Source organism: Callithrix jacchus, chromosome 16, assembly GCF_049354715.1.
Source record: "Callithrix jacchus isolate 240 chromosome 16, calJac240_pri, whole genome shotgun sequence".
Classification (NCBI taxonomy): Eukaryota; Metazoa; Chordata; class Mammalia; order Primates; family Cebidae; genus Callithrix; species Callithrix jacchus.
Genome location: NC_133517.1, coordinates 64,407,153 through 64,429,395, shown reverse-complemented (window position 1 = coordinate 64,429,395; position 22,243 = coordinate 64,407,153). Strand labels below are relative to the sequence as shown.

Below are 22,243 nucleotides of genomic sequence, written 5' to 3'. Positions count from 1 at the left end.
AAAGCTGTAGGGTCAACTGTGAGTTGCACAGGGGAGCTGGGAGATGCGCAAACAGCTGTGGAGGAGGTGAGTCGGTGGGAAGCCCCCCCCCCCATGGGGAAGCAGCTCTTGTGTTCCCTCCTCCCTCCCTCGTATCGTGAGCACCTGCTGTGTGGGTGTGAGGATGAGGTGACCAGGCCAGGTCTGGAGTGCAAAGATGGTGAGAGTGGCTTCTGTTCTCAAGGAGCTCACAAGGTAGATGGGGTGAAAGATGCAGATTATTAAATACAACAGGCCTCTTGTTTGCCCATCTTAGTGGACTGATGAGGACTGTAGAGACATGAATGTCCCCTTAGCATATCCCTTCCTGTTTGGTAAAAAGCCTCCTTCAGGTCACTTGCCCCACAGAAGTTAGGACTGACTTATAATACCAGCCCCCAACAAAGACACCCCCAAACAACCAATCACACAAAACATTTGGAGGCCATTTTTATCTAATTGGAAGATACAGCACCTTTGGCTGTGAGGCTTCACTTTCCTGCCATCAGGGATGAGTGATGGCTGAGAGTATGAGATTTTGCTTCGCCTTGGTGCCTGGGTTGATGTGTGTTGTTCTCCAGAGAGAAATCCACACAAGATCTGGATCTCCCAAATTTCCAATGAGCATCTCTGAGTGTATTCAACTATTTGCTGTTGGCTGAGTCAACCTTTTTATTTCTCAGAAAAACATCTTAGAAAGCTCCGGGACTGCATATGACTAGTTTTTGAGAAATCTTAAAGTGCAAATGAATGGAAAACAGGCAGAATAAATGTCCCCTAATGCCACACAGACGTAAAATTTGATAGAAAAAAAGAAAAGCCTTGGCAGAAATACTACTAGGTTCATCCTGAATTCAGACGGCTTAATGTTGAGTGATTGTGAGGCTTTGCCTGATATCTGATGTTCAATTTTTAGGAGGCTGTTTTATGTCAGTGATTGTCATTATCTAGGGATGCCAGGAACTCAGTGGAGAAACTTACAATACACCTGTGGTACTCATTGCAAGCAGATGCATCCAGATTGCATGACTGATGAATGCCTAGAAGTAGGATGGGCCATTTAAAAAGGGCCCTGTCGGTTATTAGTTACTGTTGCCACGTGCTTAGTGCTACGCTTTGTTGCTCAGTTTATCGTTTGGATTCTCTCAGAATCAACCATGAGACAAAGATTCAGGAGCATCATTTAAATAGGAAAGACAAGGAATATGAACAGAATCTCAGGGGAAGTAACAGAGAAGAGACAACAGTCAAGAAAGGGTGGACTCTTAAGCTGTTGTAATTCCCTGAATCAGTGCAAAACACACTTCAGAATGACCCCATCAGCTAAGCCAAGGAACAGGATGTGCACCCAGCAGTGCTGCAGAGGACTTGGCTGACAATTGCAGGGAGAGCAGCAGCTCCCGGCCCGTCCATCCTGCCATTGTGCCAAGGGCAGCTGTGGCTTTCTGCAGCTCCCTCAGAGCCCTGGGCATAGACCAGCAGTTCATGTTGCACACATAATTTCCACTCATCCTCTAAGACCTGGTGAGAAATGGCATTTTCTCCATTTACTGAGGGAAAGAGTAAGGCATAGGTACTCAGGGGAATGTCCTCAAGGTTATTCAACTCACGAGTGGCACAACTCAGGTTTCCTTTACACCACAATCAGCTTCATGCTGGGAAGTGGGATGTAGAGATCCTGATATCTGTCCTCTGTTAAGGAAGCTCACTGTCTAGGAGAGGGAGAGGAAATAGGACAGAACCAATCCTATTCTCACAGCTGAACTCAACTCACCTTCTCATCAAAATCAGATGAACAAGAATCCTTCAGATCTGTGACTGATCACAGACCCCTTTTGAATCAAGCCACAGCTCTCGGGCTGTTGGGCTCAGAAATCTGTCACAATCTCTTCCTGCCAGCATAGGAATGACACTGCAATACATTTAGCCAAGCCATGTGTTTTGAATGCTATGAATCTGACCAATAAGTATGTGCCTCTTTCCAGCATTCATTATGCTAATGAACAAAGCCCCGTGGTGGTGGTGGCGGTGGTGGTGGCGGTGGTGGTGGTGGTGGCAGTGGTGATGGTGGTATTAACTAGGGATAAAGAGTTGATGTATCTGTGACTCCTTCCTGGAGGGTGGGGCTCCTGGACAGCAGCTTTTCCTGCCATGTGACCACTCCTAGAATGTACTTTTCCATTAGGATCCTGCCCAGTTTAATATGAGGGCGTGGATTAAAATTGATTGCCACAGACGCAGCACATGATCTCGCGGAAGGTTTTTGAGTAAAGACCACGCGACATTCAGCAATGCTAGAGAATCAGGCTCTGTACTCAAACCCCAAGTTCTCGGTGTGTTTGTGCTCCTGCAGCCTTGATCACAGGGGCAGCGACACAGAATCAGGGGCTGGAGGCTGGTGTGTGTAGCAGGGATATTCTAACTCAGTTATTGTGGAAGAAATGAACTGTTATCATTTATCAGGGAAGAGGAGGAGCGATGCTTGCTTGGGTTCTGTGTACCTTCTTATGGTCATCAATATTCTATTAGGGAAATGTTGGGGAATGGAGTCAAGAGTCAGATGTCTGTTTAGGAAAACTAATGTGGGGCTAACCGTCTTATGTGTGGGAGGATGATGTTCTGTGTTTATTTGGTGGGCTCTGAGTATAATTCATTGTTTTGTTTTCCCTCATTTATTTATCCCTGCATTTACTTAGGCACTGAATGCCAGTTCTGTGCCAAGAATTGTGCTGGGGGAGTGGGAGATATAAAGAGGGGACTTACAGTGTATCCAAGAAGCTGGAGAATAACCACCAGCCATGAGGGAAGAGAGAGAAGATCTCTGAGTACTGCAAACTCAAAGGAGGGGGGCATGTGACCAGCTGGAGAGCTCAGGGAAGCCTTTCAGAAGGCGGTGATGCAGAACCTGATTCTTAAAGAATGAGTAAAGGTCAATCAAGTGAAAGAGAACAGGGTTCTAGGCAGAGAGAAAAATACGTCCGATGATGCAGAGGCCTGACAGCAAGCATTTAGTGTGACTGGGGAGGTGGGCACTTTGGAGACAGAGTAGAGCATAAGGCTGCTCTGCTGTCATGAGCCAGATTGCAAGGAGCTGAATTCTAACATCCCTGTAGCTACTGCAGGACCAAAGGTAGGTTTGCCTTTCAGGACGAATACCTGGAGGCTGTGTGGCTGAGGGATGGGAGGAAACCAAGGTCAAGGCTAGGGTAGGGATCAGCTAAAGCCTAATGAAGTTAGGAGAGTAGCCTGAGCTGAGAGGGAGGGTTCAGAGGAGAGGAAAGAGTAAAGAACAGTTTAGGAAGTAGACTGAATGGATGCGGAGACCGACAGAGAGGGAGGAGCCAAGGACAACCTGAGAAGGTGGTCCTATTAACTGATTTAGAAAGCAGGAGGAAGTGATTTTGGAAGTAGAGATGGGAATGGGCAACATTCTTTTTTTTTACCCCAGTATTCTCTATGTATTCCTATGGACACCTGGCAATCATATGAATTATGAAGACCACCGAGGGGTTATAACTTTCCTTGTGGTGATTGACTAGGGTGCTTCCCAGGACACAGTAATCTCTGTAGATGCTGGCCAAGTGACTTTCTGGACCTACAAAGGTGCCCTACATGCATGTGCTAGGTTTAGTTGAATTGCATTGGATTAAATTGTATTGAAACAGGCAAAAACCAAGGATGAACTTAAGACAGCATATTTCTCAGGCTGGTAGACCCAGGGCTCTGTTGCCTTGAGATGGACAGAGTATATAAGAGGGTCTGCTTCCTATCACAGTTCAGTACATTCTGGGCCAAAAAAACCGTCTTAAACTGATGTGCACCTGCAGGAAGTGCCCATTTGTTTCTGGGTGATAAAAGGGGCACCTATCATTTTTGACATTATGTAAAGCAGGATACATATACCAACCAAAGTACGAGTCCCAGACAGAGTGAAAGACACCACCAGCTCACCCCAAGTCAGTCACTGAGACTGCTGAAAGGTCAAGACCTTTCTCTTGGCATTTCCTAAGGATTACTGCTCTTAGGAAGGGGCAGGCATGGGAATGTGACCGAATTTGTATTTGTATTGAGGGACTATAACCAAAACGCCCCAAATTATTTCACAGTAAACTACACACACACACACACACACACACACACACACACACACACACATACACACACGCATATATTATTTTTCCACAGGTTATTGGGGTAAGGCGGTGTTTGGATACATGAGTAAGTTCTTTAGTGGTGATCTGTGAGATTTTGGTGCACCCGTGATATGAGCAGTATCCACTGCACCCTATTTATAGTCTTTTACCTCTTGTTCCCTCCCACCCTTTCCTCCAAGTCTCCAAAGTCCATTGTATTTTTCTTATGCCTTTGCATGCTCATAGCTTGGCTCCCACATATCAGTGATAATGTATGATGTTTGGTTTTTCATCCTGAGTTATTTCACTTAGAACATTAGTCTCCAATCTCAAACAGGTCACTGCGAGTGTATTTCATGGTAAACTACTTAATGTGGTCATTGGCTTCAGCCTTAGACTTGAGACCAATATAATACTCTAGAGGTAAATATTGTTTCTTTAACTTTTACAGGTTAAATAAGAATGGTAATGCATGACCTGAAGTATTTTAAAAAGCTTATTCACTTTACATCTGTATTACATATTACCTATATGAACATAGAGGTTATCTCTATAGCTATATATCTCTCTATACACCTACATATAGTCTTTCTTTCAGAATCAGTATATCGATAGATTTGGGTATAAAAAGATTTTAAAAATTATCTAATTTCCCTTGTGACAAGTCTAAAGCCCCATAGCCTGACCTTTGAAATAATCAGATGATGCTCTCATGAGGAGAGAGTGAACACAGAACACAGACTGAGCAGGTGCCCAGCCACTGGTCTGTGTTGTTGCAGTAGGAGTGTATGGTGAGGTCTCCTCTGCAGTGTGGAGAACAAGTCCAGGAATTGCAGAGAGCCAAGTCCACATCTCTCAGATAGCGTAGGTGTTCACTTGCCCAAATTTTTATAAATAACTTTTACTTTCTAAAGACGGGCGTAACAGAATTTTGAGTGGCTCCTTTAGAGAGACATCCCAACATTGCAAAGCCTGAAAAGTTCTAGCACCGTTGTTTATTCCCATTTCAGAAGTCAAAGCAGATGGAAGTGCAACGCAGTATTTTTGGCTCACCTCCATGTCCTAGAATGTGGTCAGCCCTGGGGGGGACTTGTCACTTTGATAGCCAAGTTTTCCAGAGAGTTCAGTCCAGACATCTTTAAACACAACAACATTTAACATTTTTGCCATGTCAGATGGACAGAATTCTGAAGTACAGCCATGTTTTCAGAAAGACATTTTGACCAATGAAGGACCACCTATGTAATGCTTATCCCATTAGACTATAATAGAGAATAGGACTATAAGGTTAATCTATAAGATTATAATGGATGATAATAGAAACCTAATACATAGCACTTGTTACTGGCATTTCATGTTAAGTAGGGGAAATGATTGCTATTCAGTAATGATGCTAGGACATTTTGTTTTTTATATAAAAATATATGTAAATAAAAGTATATAGACCATCTGTGCTTATGTATATGCCCTCTATGATCACACAACAACAAAATTGCATCTCTCTGAACGTATTCTGGTTGTTAAGAGATGCACGGCTGTATATTATCCTCTCCCTAGTGTGGTGGTGAGGAAGGAGTATGGGATTTGAAGCCAAACACACAAGACTTAAATTCTTGCATGAACCTTTCTTGACTTTGATTCCTTTATCTGGAAATCGGGGACCTTACTTTACAGCACACCTGTGAGTTTTAAATTCGGTACTGGATGGGGATTTTCATGCAAGCTTGTACAATACACCGTTTGTTGTTGTTCTGTTCTGTTTTGTTTTTAGGTTTTTTAGTCTGACACCACGGTTTTTAGTTTCTGTCTTTAGTGATAAGCGAAAAAGAGTGATGATGAAGGGGCTTTACTGGCCAAATTAGAAACAGAAACTAAGAACCCATGACTGTATTCTCTCTCTTAGACACCCCTGCTGGTGCTGGATAAACGGTAATAACTGTTTATCAATAACTAGCTCCTCATTAGCAGAAATATCTAATGCATGCGGGGCTTAGGACCTAGGTGATGGGCTGATAGGTGCAGCAAACCACCATGGCACATGTATACCTATGTAACAATCCTGCACGTTCTGCACTTGTATCCTGGAGCTTAAAGTAAAATAAAATTTAAATTTAAAAATATTGAAAACATAACCTCCTAATGATAATTTAAAGCAAAGTTTGATCATATCTTGGCATCTCAAGCTATCAGCCAGCTCTCTCCTTTAGCGTAGGGCTTCTTTGCCTCCAGACTCTGCTCTCTGGGTTCTTTCCTCCATCTTCCATATCACAGGGATATTGAAAGGAACTGAAGACTGAACGAAGGCAAAAGAGGCAGCACTGACCTTCAAGAGATGGTGTGGCAAGTCTAGTCTCATCCAGAATGGCATCCAGGGGAGAACAGTTTGCCAGAAGGGAAAACCTGCTAATATTAGTAATCAATTGAGCCATGGCAGCTGCCAAGTGGCTGCCTATCAAATGTTGAGGACTGCAGAAGATCGTTTACGTACAGTATTCCCATTCTCGAAATTGCTGTCCACATTTACCAATGAGGCAAGAGTCTCTGAGGAGTTAAGTGATGTGGAAAACTCATAGCCCTCAAAGGTCCCAGGAGTTTTGCTTTCTTCAAGCCGATATCTAGTTCCTTAAGTGACTCTCCTGAGTCATAGGTTCACAACACCTCATGAAAGTAGTCCCTTTGGTGCCCTGAACATGACACCTGACATCTGACCAACTTTGGTTTTGGGCCATAGAGCTGCAAGAAGCTCCTGGGTTATACCTTGGGTAGGAAACAGAGTTTTCAGGCCTAGGAAGAACCAGCATCAAGGGAAATGGGGCTGTTGCAGTAATGATGGGTACACAGTGATAGCACACTCAAACTCATAAAAATAAACATCTTCCTTTGCAGGTCTGACACCCCTAGAAGGAACTCAAGGCACCTTTACCAATTTTCAGCAGGTTTATCTCTGGAAAGGTAAGCTCCACAGTGGAAGAGGGGGGTTAGCAGGACACTGATTACATGAGATTGTCTGGCACCATCTCTCATTCACAGGGCACCTCATTTCCGTAGGGAAATAGGTAGAGAGTCACTTTCCAAATGCATACTTTCTGTGGAACAGAAAGGCTCCAGCTCATCAGATAAGATACCAAAGTCTAAAAGAAGAATGACTGCTGTGGAAACCCAAGAATGGATAGAGGGAGGAAGCACTAGGTTCCCACGAGACAAAGTTTGCTGACCGCAAGACACCCTTTTTCCTAGGAGGGGAGTTTGGAGCCATTGCAAAGGCATTTCTCCAGGGGGAGGCATTTCTCCAAGGGGACTCAGCCTTTCTCCTGAGGCTGAGAGACTGGGGACAGGACTCCAGGCAGATAGTGCCCTGAATTCCTGCTCAGAGATAATGCTACTTGGGTGCGTGGGACAGAGTGGGGAGAAATGGAGAGTCCGACAACATGTGTGCTTGGCACTTCCCTTCTGCTGCTTTGTCCTCCTTAGAGTTTTCTGAATGTTGACCAAGTGACTACTCAGACCCAGGGAAAATGAATGGCATTTAGGAGAGAGATGAACTCTTGAAGGGTTCCAGCCTCAGGAGGGAGCAGATGGAGCAGTGGCCCATCGCAGGTCATGGCCGTATGTGCTGGGTGAGAGGCATGAGGAAAGGCCCTTGACCCCATATCACCCTTATCCTGTCCCCCTAATCTTTCCTCACTGATCTTCAGTGTCCTGAGAGAGGATTGGTGACTTGTGCTGTTGAACTGAAAGGGCAGGAAGGCATAGACTTGGAGTGATAGGATGTGAATCCTGGTGCCATCAGTCCTCACTTGTGTGACTGGGAGCCCGTGGACCAGCCCCTCATGCCCAGATTCCCCATGGGTGACATGTGACACAGATAGCACTGATCTTAGAGTTACCTGAGCAATAATGCGGGAATGCCTGAAAAGTGCTTTGAACAGTTCCCTGCATACAATACCTGCTGAGTAATGTTGGTGGTGGTGGTGGTGATGAACAGGAAGAGAAGGAAGGCAGAAGAGGAGGAGGCGGAAGAGGAAAAAAGAAAAGGAAGGTGTTTACCATTATTTTCGTTTTAAAGAGATAAAATTAGATTATGTACTTCTTTTCTCATTTAATTATACCTATAAGGTAGGCCTAAAGAGGGGGTAATATTTTATTCATTTTCCAGGCAAGAAAAATGAGACTTGGAGAGGGTATGTGAAGTGCCCATGGGATGCCTGGGAGGCCCTGAGGTTGAGAGCAGGCACTGGTAGTATGTCCCATGTCCAGCACTTCCTAGTTATCAGACATTTCTATTAAAGTGTTAACTGATGAAATATGAAGGACATATATTTCTCTAGGACATTTGCTGCATTGCAGGGAAGTGCCTTGAGACCTGCCTGATATCTGCCTCACGGCAGGCTCTCACTTTCATGGAAGACCTATTCCTGACTTGGACATTTGGTTAAATTTTTAAATTTTCTAAATCATTTACTGGCCACTTGAGCAGTCTGGAATAAACTATTCTGCCTCCCTAAGTCTCAGGTTTTATGGAAATCTTGTTCTCTACCTACTTAGGATGTTATAAACAGCAATATTTATGAGCATATATTGTTAACTCGAAAGGGCTTTGCATATGTTAATAATTTCAGTATCACAGACAATGATTATTCTGTCATTGAGAGGTTGGATGATGTTCCATATAAAACAAAAGACTGCAGATCTACATGTGAGGACATCTGTTTCAGATTTTATCTCAGGCACCTGGCTCTAGGCTCTGAGAATTTCTCACATTGGTACTACCATTTGGTTGACCAGTGGAATACTACCCGTTCTTCCCAACATTGAAACAACTCTTTTTTTTTCCCTCCTAGATTCTGACATGGGGTCTCGGCCTGAGTCTGTGGGATGCAGAAAAGGCACAGTGCCAAGGCCAACATCTCCAACAGAAACAGGTACCAACCCCAGAACCTTCTTACACACTTGGGTATCTGAATGCAGAGACAAAATGTGTGCACCAGGAGTTTAATCAATGAACCGACCTATTGACATCACTCTACTCTGTATCCATGGAATCTCCATTAATCTTCTAACCCAATTATCCAGCTTATAAATATGGAACACTCCTCAGATGAGCAATTGGCACAGAAAGTAAGGCAAAATCATTGCAAAGTCATCACTGTTACAGGAAATGAAAACAGCCATAATAACAAACCTTGAAAAAAAAGAAACAGAGCAAGGTTCGCCTGACTGTGCCAGTGGGCTTCACTTACCTCAACCCTGAAGAGTATAGGCAAAGTGTAAATATTCTGAAATTGTCTAATGAATGAAATGTCTATGAGAATCTTCTGCATGTCATGGCATACAGTGAGAGCTATGACTCCAAACACAAATAGGAACAGTACGTATATACTATCTGGGACTTCTCTACCTCCACAGTCTCTGATTATTATTACTGAGGTGGAGCAAAAACTCAGAGAGAGAGAGGAAGATCAGCTGCTTAATAGAGGCTCAGCAAGGACCAGGAGACAAGACACCACCTGTGGTCTGCAGTGTGTGGTGTGTGTGTGTGTGTGTGTGTATGTGTTTGTGTGCACATGTGTGTATTTGCATGCATGCACATACTGTAGGAATAGGAGTGGGAGCAGAAGGAAAGAAGGAGGGGAAGGGCAGAAGAAGAGGGATAGCCAGAGCAGACTGCTAGCATAGGAAGTAACATGGTGCAAGGGAAAAACCATCACATTACAGAGCAGATACTAGATCCTGAACCACACTTCTGCCACTGAATACATGCCTTACTGCACAGCCATGGGTAATTTGCTTCCCTGCTAAAAGCCCTGGATTTGTGTGTAAAATAATCTTCTCTACCTCTTATCCTAATAGATAGCAAACACTTGGCACAGTGCCTGGTTCTTAACATGCCAAAAACTGCCCAGCACCCTGCCCTCCCCTCCTTGATCAGGCATTGTGTTTGCATTTGGCAGTGCCTTTGAAAGGTAGCCACACAGCTTGTGACAATGTAAATGTGTGCGAGTTAGTGGCACTTGAGAAGGTTCTGACAAATCCATCATCACACCCTGCTTCAGGGCAGCGTCTGTCAAACTCACATGATTCACACAGGACGTTCCCCACCCTGTCCCCTAGAAGGGGAGCTTGGCCTCCACTGGAGACCTTGAAGGGAGGGAGTCAGGGTGAATAGACAAGGCTCAGCTCAGTTTTCCCTTTCTCAGTTGATTACATTCCTGGGCTCAAGGAGATAAACTGTCTGGAGAAGAAATCGCATTGAGTCCAGGCGGGGTGGCGTCTCCACGTGCTCGTTTACTTGGACGGTACTTCTCAGTGTTCATGAGAATGGCCTCTCTGATTCAGAGGACAGTGAGGAATCTCCCCCTTTGTGTATCAGGTTACTGCCATCAGTCTGAATGTTTGAGACAAACTCAGGAAGCCAACGAGAGCAGTTGGTCTCCTTGCTTTTAAGGTTGGTGCAGTTTTAAAAGAAGCAGCAAATGGCTTTATGTAATACAGCATGTAAACCAAGCATAAGATGAAGTGGCTGCAGTATTCATTCTTTCATCGAACAGACATTTTTGAGCACATGCGGCTGTGGCCTTGAACATTCATAGACTAGTGAGAATTCCATGTGCCAGCCACTGCGTGACAATGTGGTAAGGGGTGCAATGTGGACGGGTGTCGAGTGCAGTGAGAATGCAGGAGAAGGAATGCTAGCAGCCTGCAGGGGCCAGGAAAGGTTTCTCAGAGGAGGCCAGAAGGATCTGCCAGACACTCCCAGGTACACCTGAGAAACGGTGTTCCAGGTAAGGGGAACATCTGTACCAAGGTTCCAGAAGCAGGTGTGCCTTCAGGCCTGCTGCCTTGTTTCTCTTCTCTTACACTGCCATTTTGAGGGGAAACCTGTGATCTCCCTGAGCTTCTACTTTGTGCCTGGCATGGTTCGGTGGGGAGACAGGCATGGGGACTGGCCATTACGGAATCACGTAAGATGAGGGCTGGGGCGGTAACATGGTCTCTGGGGCCTCTGCCAGCATCAAATTTCTGACCTTTTCAAATACTTGTAAAGTCTTTATCCTGACTGTGATTCTTTCTAGTAAAGAAGCTCAGTCTTTTTGAGCCTGCTTTATGGAGTGTGGAAAGTGGCTGCTGACAGGTACTGACAAGGAAAATGCAGTGCTCAAGTCCACGGCAAAGTGGAGGTGTATGTGGGATATAGTGCCTCTTACACAGAGCCCTGAATGGATGGACATGGCAAACATTCCCCGGCTCATCTCCCTGATATACCTCATGCCACCATTGTATGTCCCCCTGGAAGTCAGAGCCCTCCAAGGATACAGAGCTATCCCCAGGGCCAAGGGCCTGGATGTCAGGGCCCTTGGCCCTATAGAACCTCTTTATAGAGTCACAGGACATCAGAGCAGGAGGGAACAAAGCTGATCCTTGAAACACGAGTTGCACTAAGCTGGGTGGGGGAGGAGGGTATAATGGAGCTTGAGCCAACAGAGGGAAGAGCACGAGCAATTGCACAGGGACGGCAACCATTGTGGCGATGAGCTAGAATTAGCAGGACTGTTGTGCTGCTGGAGTGCAAATCCACACAATCCGAGGTGAGGCTCAAAATGCAAGTAGAGCCCAGATTGAGAAAGGAACGTGCACTTCTGTTCTGTAGGCAGTGGAGACCCCAGGAAGAGCTGGGATTATGGCATGTGAATACCTGAAGAAAGACTCAGGGAATGGTTGAGCTAAAACGTTCAAGTTTGGGTTAAGTGGAGTGGAAAACTGTCTTTATAGACAAAGACTACCATTTGAGAGAGAGGCTGGACTTCCTTGTTACTTCAGAAGACAGAAAGAGGATCAGTGGTTCAAAGTTACAGAAAGAGAACTATACAACTTACTAACGATGGGGTGAGCTGCTGCGGTCAGTACACTGATGTCATGATGAGCTATAGAGGCATTAGCCAGAAGTCTCAAGGGGAAAACTTCTGCAATAGGTGAAAAGGCGGACCAGATAACTTCCAAGACTTTATCCAAACCCACATTCTAAGATTTTTTCATCCCATAGTTTTTAGGACTTCCTGGAGCCTTCTGAACTATTCCTGTCTGACCAGAACCCCAGCTCTATCTACTGACTTCAATCCTGCTCTGGTTTCACACAGCATAAAAATCTCTCTCTCTCTCTGTCTCTCTCTCTCTCTCTCTGTCTCTCTCTCATTCTCTCTCTCTCTCTCTCTCTCATTCTCTCTCTCTCTCTCTCTCGGGGGGTGTGTGTGTGCGCGCACATGCGTGCATGTGTGTTTCTTGTGTTTTTCTCATACTCACTATAGAGATAAATGTCAAGGAAGTTGACTCTCTGCTTCTTTTTCAGGTTTGACAACAGAACTTTTCTCCGCTGTGGACCTTGACCAGGTCATTGTCAATGAAAATCGATCACTGCCCATCCAGAAGCACTGGCTTTTCAAACACCTGTTTTCAGCCCAGGAGGCAAATCTGTGGTGCCTTTCTCGTAAGTATCCCTAAAACTCATCCTTCTTCTTCCAGACACTGAAGTCAGGTATCACAGGCCTAGTCTGGCAAATCCTGAGAAACAGATAAGGTCAAATTTTGTGTCATAACTTAGGGATCACTGCACTCTTAGTACCATGGATGATATAAAAGAAAGATAACACATAACCCCTATCTTCAAGAAGGTTGCAGTGTAGTTAATCTCTACTCTGCTCCGAGGACCTATCTTCATCTACCTGTCTCTCCATCCATCCATCCATCCATCCATCCATCCATCCATCCATCCATGTATCCATCCATCCATCCATCCATCCATCCATCCATCCATCCATCCATCCATCCATCCATGTATCCATTCATCCATCTGGCAGTTATTAAGTATGCATTATGTTCAAAACTTTGTGTTTAATTTTAGAGATGAAAGAGAATGTCCAAAATGAATCAAATCAACCATGTTTCTTGCCCTTGGGGAGCTCATATATACCAGGGGCATAGGCTGACATGGGCACAGGTGCAGGGAGACCATGCATAAAGTTCATAGTTTTTACAGTCCCATGGCCTCTGTCTACAGATCCTGACTCCCTCTGAGATGGCCATGGGTGGATCCACTGGAATGTTACTATTTTGCCTCTTGTATTGCTGAGTTTGAGATTTGCCCCTTGTGCCTTTGACTCTGCCTTTATTCAGGAGCACACAGTCCTCTCCACAGCTAGCAGAACCCCAGCGTTTTGCATGGGCCTTCCAGACTGGGTGATCATGACAGTCTCAGGCCTCTGCCCTAACTAGGAGGGATCTCTACCAGGCATTTCCCACCCGCCTCCCCCCAGAGAATCCTGTAGATGCCACAGGAAGTAAAAACACACTGCTCTGTTCCCCATAGGTTGTGTGCAGGAGCACTCTTTCTGTCAGCTCGCAGAGATAATAACAGACAATGGTTCCATGTACTTCACTTGCACCCTCTACCCAGAGGCACAAGTGTGTGATGATATCATGGAATCCAGTCCCCAGGGCTGCAGACTGATCCTGCCTCAGAGGCCAATGGCCCTGTTCCGGAAGAAAGGTGAGCACTTGGAGGAATCTGCATAAACTGTATTTCCAATGTGCTGCTGACTCTGTGGTTTTAGAAATATCCAGATTACTTTCTTCTTTAAAAACTGTTTTCTTTATACTTTTATTGGCTTCAAGAAGATGGGAAACGGGATCCAAACTTTCAGGGTTAGAATCAATAAACCACTGCGTGATTGTCTCAGTTTAAACAAAAAATATGAAAAAGGGTTATTTGGGGGCAGTTTTTCAATGCAGAAGTGGGATTGTTTTAAATAAAAATGAAACAAAAATGTTTATTTACACTTAAAACTAATTTCTTCTTGTTTTAAAAGTAAAGTTGTTGATGTTCCTTGTAGAGATATGAAGCCAGTCAGAACTGCATCAAACTGACTTTAGAAAATAATCCTCTCTCCTAAGAGAGCCGCCTTTACTGCATGTATCAGAATTCCATTTGGCTGTATATTACAGAGAAGGTCAGCAACAGTGACTTTTCTCTCCCAGGCCATTAATGATGCCATATTTTTGGAGATCCTTTTTAATCCCATACAGTCTGTTTTCTCCAGATGTTGTCACCCTTCCTTCACTGTTCTATCTTCTTTGTTGGAGGCCTTTCTCAGATGTCCAGCGATTTATTCTTCCACTTGAATGTCAAAGGGGTCCACAAGATGACTGCGTAGCCCCGAATGTGTGGTGGGAGCTTGTTGGCTCTAGGTGTCTCTGAGGGATAATCCAGTTGAGCTGCCCTTTGGAGAATTCCTCATGCCAGTATTTTTAGGTTCCTCCTTCAGAGGAGTTTCAACATCTGGCCTTGGAGTATGAGCCTGGCTGCTGGTGGTTTTGGCACCAAATACATTTGGAAAATGGAGGTGGGGAACATCTCAATATTCATTATGCAGGCTGACTTAAAAGAATTTGCTGCTTCCAGTGAAGTGCTCATGCCATGGACTATACCTGATGCTCCCGGGAGATCCTCTTTTCTGTCCCCTTGAGAAAATGAACCTTCTACCTTCTTCCATGATGGGGAGGGGGCTGTTGTCAGCTGCGGAGAGCAGAGGAGAGCATCTAGAAACCTAATAGCTTCGTAAAGAGATTCCAGCCAGTACTTCAGTTTGGGCCACCTTCACCCCCAGGGCTACCATACATATACCCGGTGGGATTCCAGAGGGCAGGCTGGTTCTTACCACAGGAAAGTTGAGTCGTTTTCTTAGGTCTGTTAGACCCATTTTTATTCCTCATATTTTCTAGCTTCCAACATTTTGTTGCTGTGTCCCCACTTTTTAAAAAACAATCTATCTTGTGGACTTACCATCATTTTAGTGAGATTTGGGATAGGAACTGAGAGTTAATATGAATTTAATATGTCACCTTTAATTGGAAACTTTCAGTCTGGGTTTTACTCATTCATCCTTGTATTTTCCCGACTACAGCAAATCACTAAGTAATATATTTTCTTTCTTCCTATATGTAGTTATACTGGAAGATAAAGTGAAGAACTTTTACACTCGCCTGCCGTTCCAAAAACTGATGGGGCTATCCATTAGAAATAAAGTGCCCATGTCTGAAAAATCTATTTCTAATGGGTAAGCTACTTGTGTCTCACTCCTAACATTTATTATTAATAATACTTCCTTAAAGAAGATGACACAATCACAGAAACAGAAGCAAAACCCAAAGCTAAGGGGGTAAAAGGTAATGAGGAGGTAACTATATCTGAAAACCTTAGCTCAGGTAAGTTACTGATAAGTAAACACAGTATTTAGCCTTGAACTACCAGGTGGTCATGAAAAAGCCACTGAGCTACATCTTATTATTTAATGTAAATTATCAAGTTTGGTAATAAACTTGATTCTCAGAACCTCACATTGTAGTACTCAGAATCTGGAGAGCAAGTAGAAATTTTAATAGACTCATAGGCATAAAGTCATTTAATTTATTATTTTAAAAATGTATTTTATTATTAATTTATTTGCTTAGTCATTATTTAGTTGCTTTAATTGAAGATGATGTCTGTCTTAGTATTGTCTATGGACCTTACCCATTAGAATCACCTGGAGAGCTGAATGTGAATTCTAATGGGTAAGATCCACAGATCTGCATTCTTGGGTCCTGTTTATAAACTGCATCCTTGGGGCCTATTTCGAACCTGCTGAATCAGCATTTCCTGGGATGGGGTTCAAGAATCCAAACTTTATGGAAGCTTCCCCTGGTAATTCTTTTATTCTTGAAAATTCAAGGATCATTCATTCATTCATGAACCGTTGATCTATGAAGTGCTCTTGAGTTGTGAAAGTAAATCATGTTGCTGGTGCTTAAGGTCTACTTTTGAAAATGGGGGTAAAAAGGTGAGGCAGGCTAGTCTGTCTTGAGATTCATCTGGACACCACTGTGCTGATGGGAAGGGTGGATGAAAGGAGGGTTGGAACCAGGGATCAGCCTGACCATGGAGCTGAGATGGGAATTAGGGGAGCAGATTGTGCATCTAGACTCAGGGAAATGTAACTGGTGGGGAAAATGCGTGGTCCAGACTGCATCTTAGAAATGAGCTTCCAAGATAGGAAAAAGAAGTGGTAAGTGGGCAGGTTGGCAGGGAACTAGGAGATGGAAAGGCAGAGAGGTGACTTGCAGGCATCAGGGCACAGATGCTGCCAACAGTGGAGATGCTGCCCAGCAGATAAAAGCGTCACCACTAGGATGTGACTTGGGTTCAGGGAAGGAGAATGGCAATCACAAGGCAGGAACCCCACACCAAGAAAGGACCAAGGATTTTAGAAAGCTCTCAGGATTCAAAAAAGAGTGATCAGACAAGAGCATGTGAACTTGGAACTGAGCCCAGGAACATTGGTTTGGAGCCATTAAGTCCCTCCTGCCATGACTGGCCCTAGAAGCTGAGGGTGGGGCTTAGTAGCTACACTGAGTGGATAAGAAGGTTAGTCTTGAGAGAGTCGGGCTGGATGGGCTGAGCCAGAAAACAGAAATGCCTTGGTAGAGTGTGATTATCCACATTGCACAGTGAGTAAGAGGGGAGGCGAGTGGGGGGAATAGGCTCAGCTCCTGCTGCTTCAACAGGCCCCTTACCCTGACAGTAAGGCCATGGACTCTCCTCTTTCTAGAAATACCTTCCCTATTATTTATTTATTTTCCCAGAGTCCAAAGCTGAGACTTTCTGCTTACATAAAAGGATTGAAGAAGTACATTTAGGATCCTGAGTTAGCTTGATTGGAGCCTGCCACATTAGAGGCACAGAATATATGCATGATGAACGAATGGGTGAATAAATGACTAATGGCATGACAATATTCCTGAGAGGAGTAGAATTTTGTTTTCAGAATGAACCTCAAAGCTAAGAAACCACTCATGCACATTGACCAAAGCACCTCCAGTTTAAGTAGTCATAAAAAAGCTGGTCCCCAAAAGCATGAATGACTGCAATCAGCCCACCCAGTAGGTCCTGGGCCACCAATGAAAGCCTTCAGTCCTGCTCTTTCTTTTCTCATGCCAGGTTCTTCGAATGTGAACGATTGTGTGATATGGACCCATGCTGCACTGGCTTTGGATTTCTTAATGTTTCCCAATTAAAAGGTAATAATGGTAATAACTCCCTCTCCCCTGTGCACAGTACTCTGCAGTTTAGAAAACACAGTCACATCTATGCTCTTATCAAATCCTCAGCGTCTCCTCTAACATGAGTAGAGAGAAGTAATCCTCATTCACAGATAAGGAATTGGGGGTGTGGAGAGGGTAACTGGCTAATAAATGTGGCAGCTGAGACATGGCTCCTAGTCCCGTGATCATCACTTTACCTGTGCAGTTCTGCCTGGCCAAATTTCTTCCTTCCACTCTTGGCCCAGCTTTTGTTCATCTTTCAGTGCTTGGGTTAGGCAGCTTGGCAAACTTTGGGTCCATTTGTTGGATATGTATTTAAAGCTTGGTTCATTCCCTTATTAGTGTGTGATTCTGGAAAAGTTACTTAATTTCCCTGAGCCTCAATTTCCTCTTTGTATATAAGGCTGCCAAAGCTACCTTCCTCTTAAGGTTATGTGAGGACCAAGTGAAATGATACCAACAGAGACCTAGCACAGCCCTGGGTACGTGATAAGTGCTTGATAAGTATTAGCCACCTCTATCCTTTTGATTTTAGATAAGAGTCTCCTTGATTTCAGGTACCTGGTTTTTCAGCAGTGGCTGAGATAGTGTCTGAAATATAGTGATGTATCCCAAATATCTGCTGAACAATGAATTTGCAGAATTTTTCTCATTCATTAGATTCTTCCATTGTACTCATTTTCCTGATCCTGCTTTTTTTTCCCCCAGGAGGAGAGGTGACATGCCTCACTCTGAACAGCTTGGGACTTCAGATGTGCAGTGAGGAGAATGGAGGAGCATGGCGCATTTTGGATTGTGGCTCTCCTGACATTGAAGTCCACACCTATCCCTTTGGATGGTACCAGAAGCCCAGTAAGTAGCTTTCCCTTGACAGCTATGTGAGCACCTTTGGTTAACTATTTCCCAGCCATGCATTAGACAATGTTCTTGGATTGGTGAGTAGATTTAGTCAAGATTCACTGGGTTCAAGCAACAGAAATGGATTCTGTTTAACTTAAGCAGACAAGAAACTTATTGGAAGGCTGCTCATTGACTCAAAGGAGGGATGAGCAACCTGGTCTCAGTAAAGATGGAAATGGACCATTTCCATGGACATATGTAGCAAGAACAAATGGACAACTTATTCAGTGTGCCATGATCATCGTTAATTTGCTTCATATAGTTTAGTGGTTATATTCAACCTTTAAATTCAAGGGGGAGAGTTTGATCCCACCTGGGCTTAGTCAGTACACTGCCAGAGGGAGAGTAGGGCAGCTTGACAGTCCCAACAAGACTGTATACACTAGGGTAGGGGATGGTCCTCAAAGAATAGTGAAGGCACTGTTGCTGGACAAGCAAAATCAATAGAAGTGGACTCTGGCACATTCTCTTGGTTTTCTTACCTTGGCAATCAAGGCAGTGTAGCACATGGTAGTCCAGTGGAGGAAAACAGGGACAACCAATGTGTATTTGGCAATGCATATAGAGTTAGGACTTCAGGGCCAAGGCAGCATTGGCCCAACATGGGTTCTTAAAGCATGACTCTTGATTATATCTGGGTGCATTTTTTTTTGAGATAGAGTCTCACTGTGTCACCAGGTGCCAGGCTGGAGTGCAGTGGCACGATCTCGGCTCACTGCAACCTCCGCCTCTTGGGTTCAAGCAATTCTCCTGCCTCAGCCTTCTGAGTAGCTGGGACTACAAGCGCATGCCACCATGCCCAGCTATTTTTTGTATTTTTTTAGTAGAGACGGGGTTTCGGCATGTTGGCCAGGATGGTCTCAATCTCTTGACCTCATGATCAGCCCACCTTGGCCTCCCAAAGTGCTGGGATTACAGGCATGAGCCGCCATGCCTGGCTGGGTGCATTTTAGAAGGTCAATTTGAAATTGATGAAGGAGTGAATGAATGGCATTTACAGTGTGGCATAAAAGCTCTTGGAGTCAGATAAGGAGATGTTAGGATGGTTCTAATTCTGCCATCTATTTACTATGGGGTTGTCTTTAGGAAAGTCACACCACTTCCTCAGTTTTTCCATTGTTGAAAAGAGCAAATGAGACTCACTGTGATCCTGTCACCACTTACATCCCAGGTGTCTGTGGTACGGATAGCCTTGGAAAATAGTGGGCAGCCACATGGAAACTAGACATCTTCATCCCGTGTCCCAGAAGCAAATTCACAAAGATGTCGCAGGTCCAGAAAGGTGGACCGCTCTGTGTTCAGTTAGGAGGAGTCACATTAGAGAGAGGCTGAGCTGAGTTTTAGTGTTTCAACTTCTCTCACTAGTGGCTTCCTTGTTCGTTTCAGAGTAAATATATGGTGAATTCCGGCTCTTACTTGACATTTGCCCTAGAAATTAGAGTCATGGACTGCCTGATCTGGAAGGGGTCTTTGATATTCCTACCTTTGACTTCAACATTCTTTATGTTACTCAATATAACACTTTGCCCAAAGTAGGCAAGGAGAGAAGAAACGACATTCTTCATATGTCTGCTGTGTGTCAGACCATGATGAATTTACATGGGTTGTATCACTTACTATTTATAATACTCCTGCAGAGTAGGTATTGTTTCTTCCATTTTAAGGTAGGAATATCACAGCATAGAAAGTTGAATTGTTTGACCCAAAGCACACAGCTGGTAGGAAGCAGAGGCAGACTTCAGGCCCAGACCTGATGACCCTAAACTTATTCTCTGTCTCTTGATGATGTTGCCTCTGGCAGGTGTTTCACATCCCATAAATGACAGAAAAATGTCTAGACACCTTTTCTGACTGGATTTCCTCCAACTCAATTGATTAATAAGAAATTGACTAATACATTGAAAATAACAAATACGAATAAACTAACAAATCAAACCAGTTGGTGGTTTAGTGCCTTGGTCCACAGCCATATCCAACCTGAAAGGTCCAGATACAGCTCCCAGGCAGGATCTGGCCCTTGGCCCTTGCTCCCAAGCCTACCCATTCCCTGTGTGTGTCTCAACTTCATGGAAGATGTTTCTGGAGTTAATTATTACTCTTGAATGAATCTTCCTGCTGCTGTCCACCTTCAGCATCCTGTGATTTGATCTGAGTTTACTCTATTGGCTTTTTATTTTACTTTAACATCTGAAATTATTTTAGGAAAACATCAGGATTGTATAATAAAATATCCTCAGTGGGTTTCTGTGTAAGAAATGATGTTCCATGTATAACAATTTCTCTGCTTTAACTCATAGAGGAAGGGAGAAAATACCTGCCCAGGTCTTTGGCCTCAAAGGAGACCCAATGTCAGCACTGGGTATTTGGGGAACTTCAGAACAGAGCTCTCAACTCTCAGTTCCCCCTTGCCCCATCTGTTCTCTCCCCTCCTCACCTCACTAAAGTCTGAAAAATGTCATTTTCCATCTTCGTATTACTCATGGAAGAGTTGGGTAAAAAGAAGCTTAAGAAGTAATTCATTTGTTCAGAAGTAATGAGAATCAGACCAGAGTGTTACAACATCTTGACAGGAGTTGGCAGGGGAAGGAACCAAGGTACACATTGTCCCAACTCTTTCCATCTGTTCTGTTTCTTTTCATCCGACTGTAGATCATTAACTTTTTCCTGCATATATATTGTGGGGTCAGTCTGGGGACTCAACTCAGGAGTTTTGACCAGAAAGTTGGAGCAGGGAATTAAAAATCCACAGAGGGGTTCTTATTTAACCAACATTGACTGAGCGTCAGTCATACCTGGGGGTCCTCTGGCATTACCAATATAACCTCTATTTATTGGGCTCATATTGTGTACCCGGCTAGATTCCAGACACTTTGCATGAATTATCTCACTTAATTCTCACACCCATGTATCATGATGAAATAGAGGCTCAGAGAGGTTGTCACTTACCCAAGGTCACCAGAAAGTAAATCATATAGTTAGAATTTGGACACAAGTCTTTTTGAGTCTACACTATGTTGTGTGATTGAACATGAATAAGCCACGATTTGTGTTTTGTAGTCACTTACAGTGTAAGAAGGAGTTACAGATTATAAATAAAAAAGCATTCTGGTGCTGGGTCTATCTTACCATAAGTTTTTTAACTTTACTGAATGTCTGTTTTGAGCTATAAACCGTGCTGTGCACTGTGGAAAGTGACATTAATAAGATATATTCATTTTCCTTAGACACAGACTTGTGAGGAAGATATGAGCAAATATGGTTGAATATAGCAGAGTAGATGAGTACTAGAGTACTCATCAATAAAGTGTCATGGGAATGTAGGAGAAATAAATTGTGCTTGGGAGGTGTCTTAGGCCATTTTGTGCTGCTATAACAGAATACCACAGACTAGGTAATTTATAATAAACAAAAATGTATTGGCTCTCAGTTCTGGAGACTGGAGAGTCAAATATCAAGAAGCCAGCATCTGTCAAGGGCCTTCTTGCTGTTCATTCCATGGGGAAGGGCAGAAGAGCAAAGAAAAGAACGGGAATCAAACTTGCCCTTTTATAATGGTGTTTGTCCCACCCATGAGGACTCTGCCTCATAAAGGTTTCACCTCTTATTAACGTTGCAATGGCAATTTAATTTTAACATGAGTTTTGAAGGGGACAATGAAACCATAGAGGGGGTGTGGTAGTATGTTTCTGGAAGGTTCCTATGGGCTCTCCTTTTGACCTAAGGCCCAGCTCCTGCAATTTCCTCTTCCCAAGCAGGTAGTCTTTCATACTGTGTACTGCCTGCTTTCAGTGTCTGGGTGCCTGTGGAGAGAAAGAAAAAGTGCTGCAATGTCATCAGACTGTCATTCTTCCATCCATGGCCCCTGAGCAGAAATACCTTGGGATACACATGGCTTATGGGCATTCTGGTGTGAGTGGCTCCATATTTCTCATTTCAGAACAGAAGGAGGAGGACTGGCTGTCACAAGGTTGTGTTGACATGGTTTGATGTGACTCTCCAGAAGAGAAGGACAGGGTTCTTTCTCCCTTAAGTTGTCTTCCTCAGACAGAAGTGAGTGGTGA

General features: G+C 44.0%; 1 protein-coding gene across 5 annotated transcripts in view; it reads left to right on the top strand.

Moving 5' to 3' along the window:
* TG (thyroglobulin) overlaps window positions 1-22,243 on the top strand; it is a 275,822-nt gene that overhangs the window by 89,701 nt on the left and 163,878 nt on the right. For all 5 annotated transcript variants that reach the window (XM_078353142.1, XM_035277468.3, XM_035277469.3 and 2 more), the window contains 7 exons: window positions 7,038-7,103; window positions 8,993-9,073; window positions 12,496-12,633; window positions 13,513-13,692; window positions 15,148-15,259; window positions 17,179-17,258; window positions 17,991-18,134. In XM_078353142.1, coding sequence (XP_078209268.1) covers window positions 7,038-7,103; window positions 8,993-9,073; window positions 12,496-12,633; window positions 13,513-13,692; window positions 15,148-15,259; window positions 17,179-17,258; window positions 17,991-18,134 — 801 coding nt within the window. The remainder of the gene's footprint in view (window positions 1-7,037; window positions 7,104-8,992; window positions 9,074-12,495; window positions 12,634-13,512; window positions 13,693-15,147; window positions 15,260-17,178; window positions 17,259-17,990; window positions 18,135-22,243) is intronic.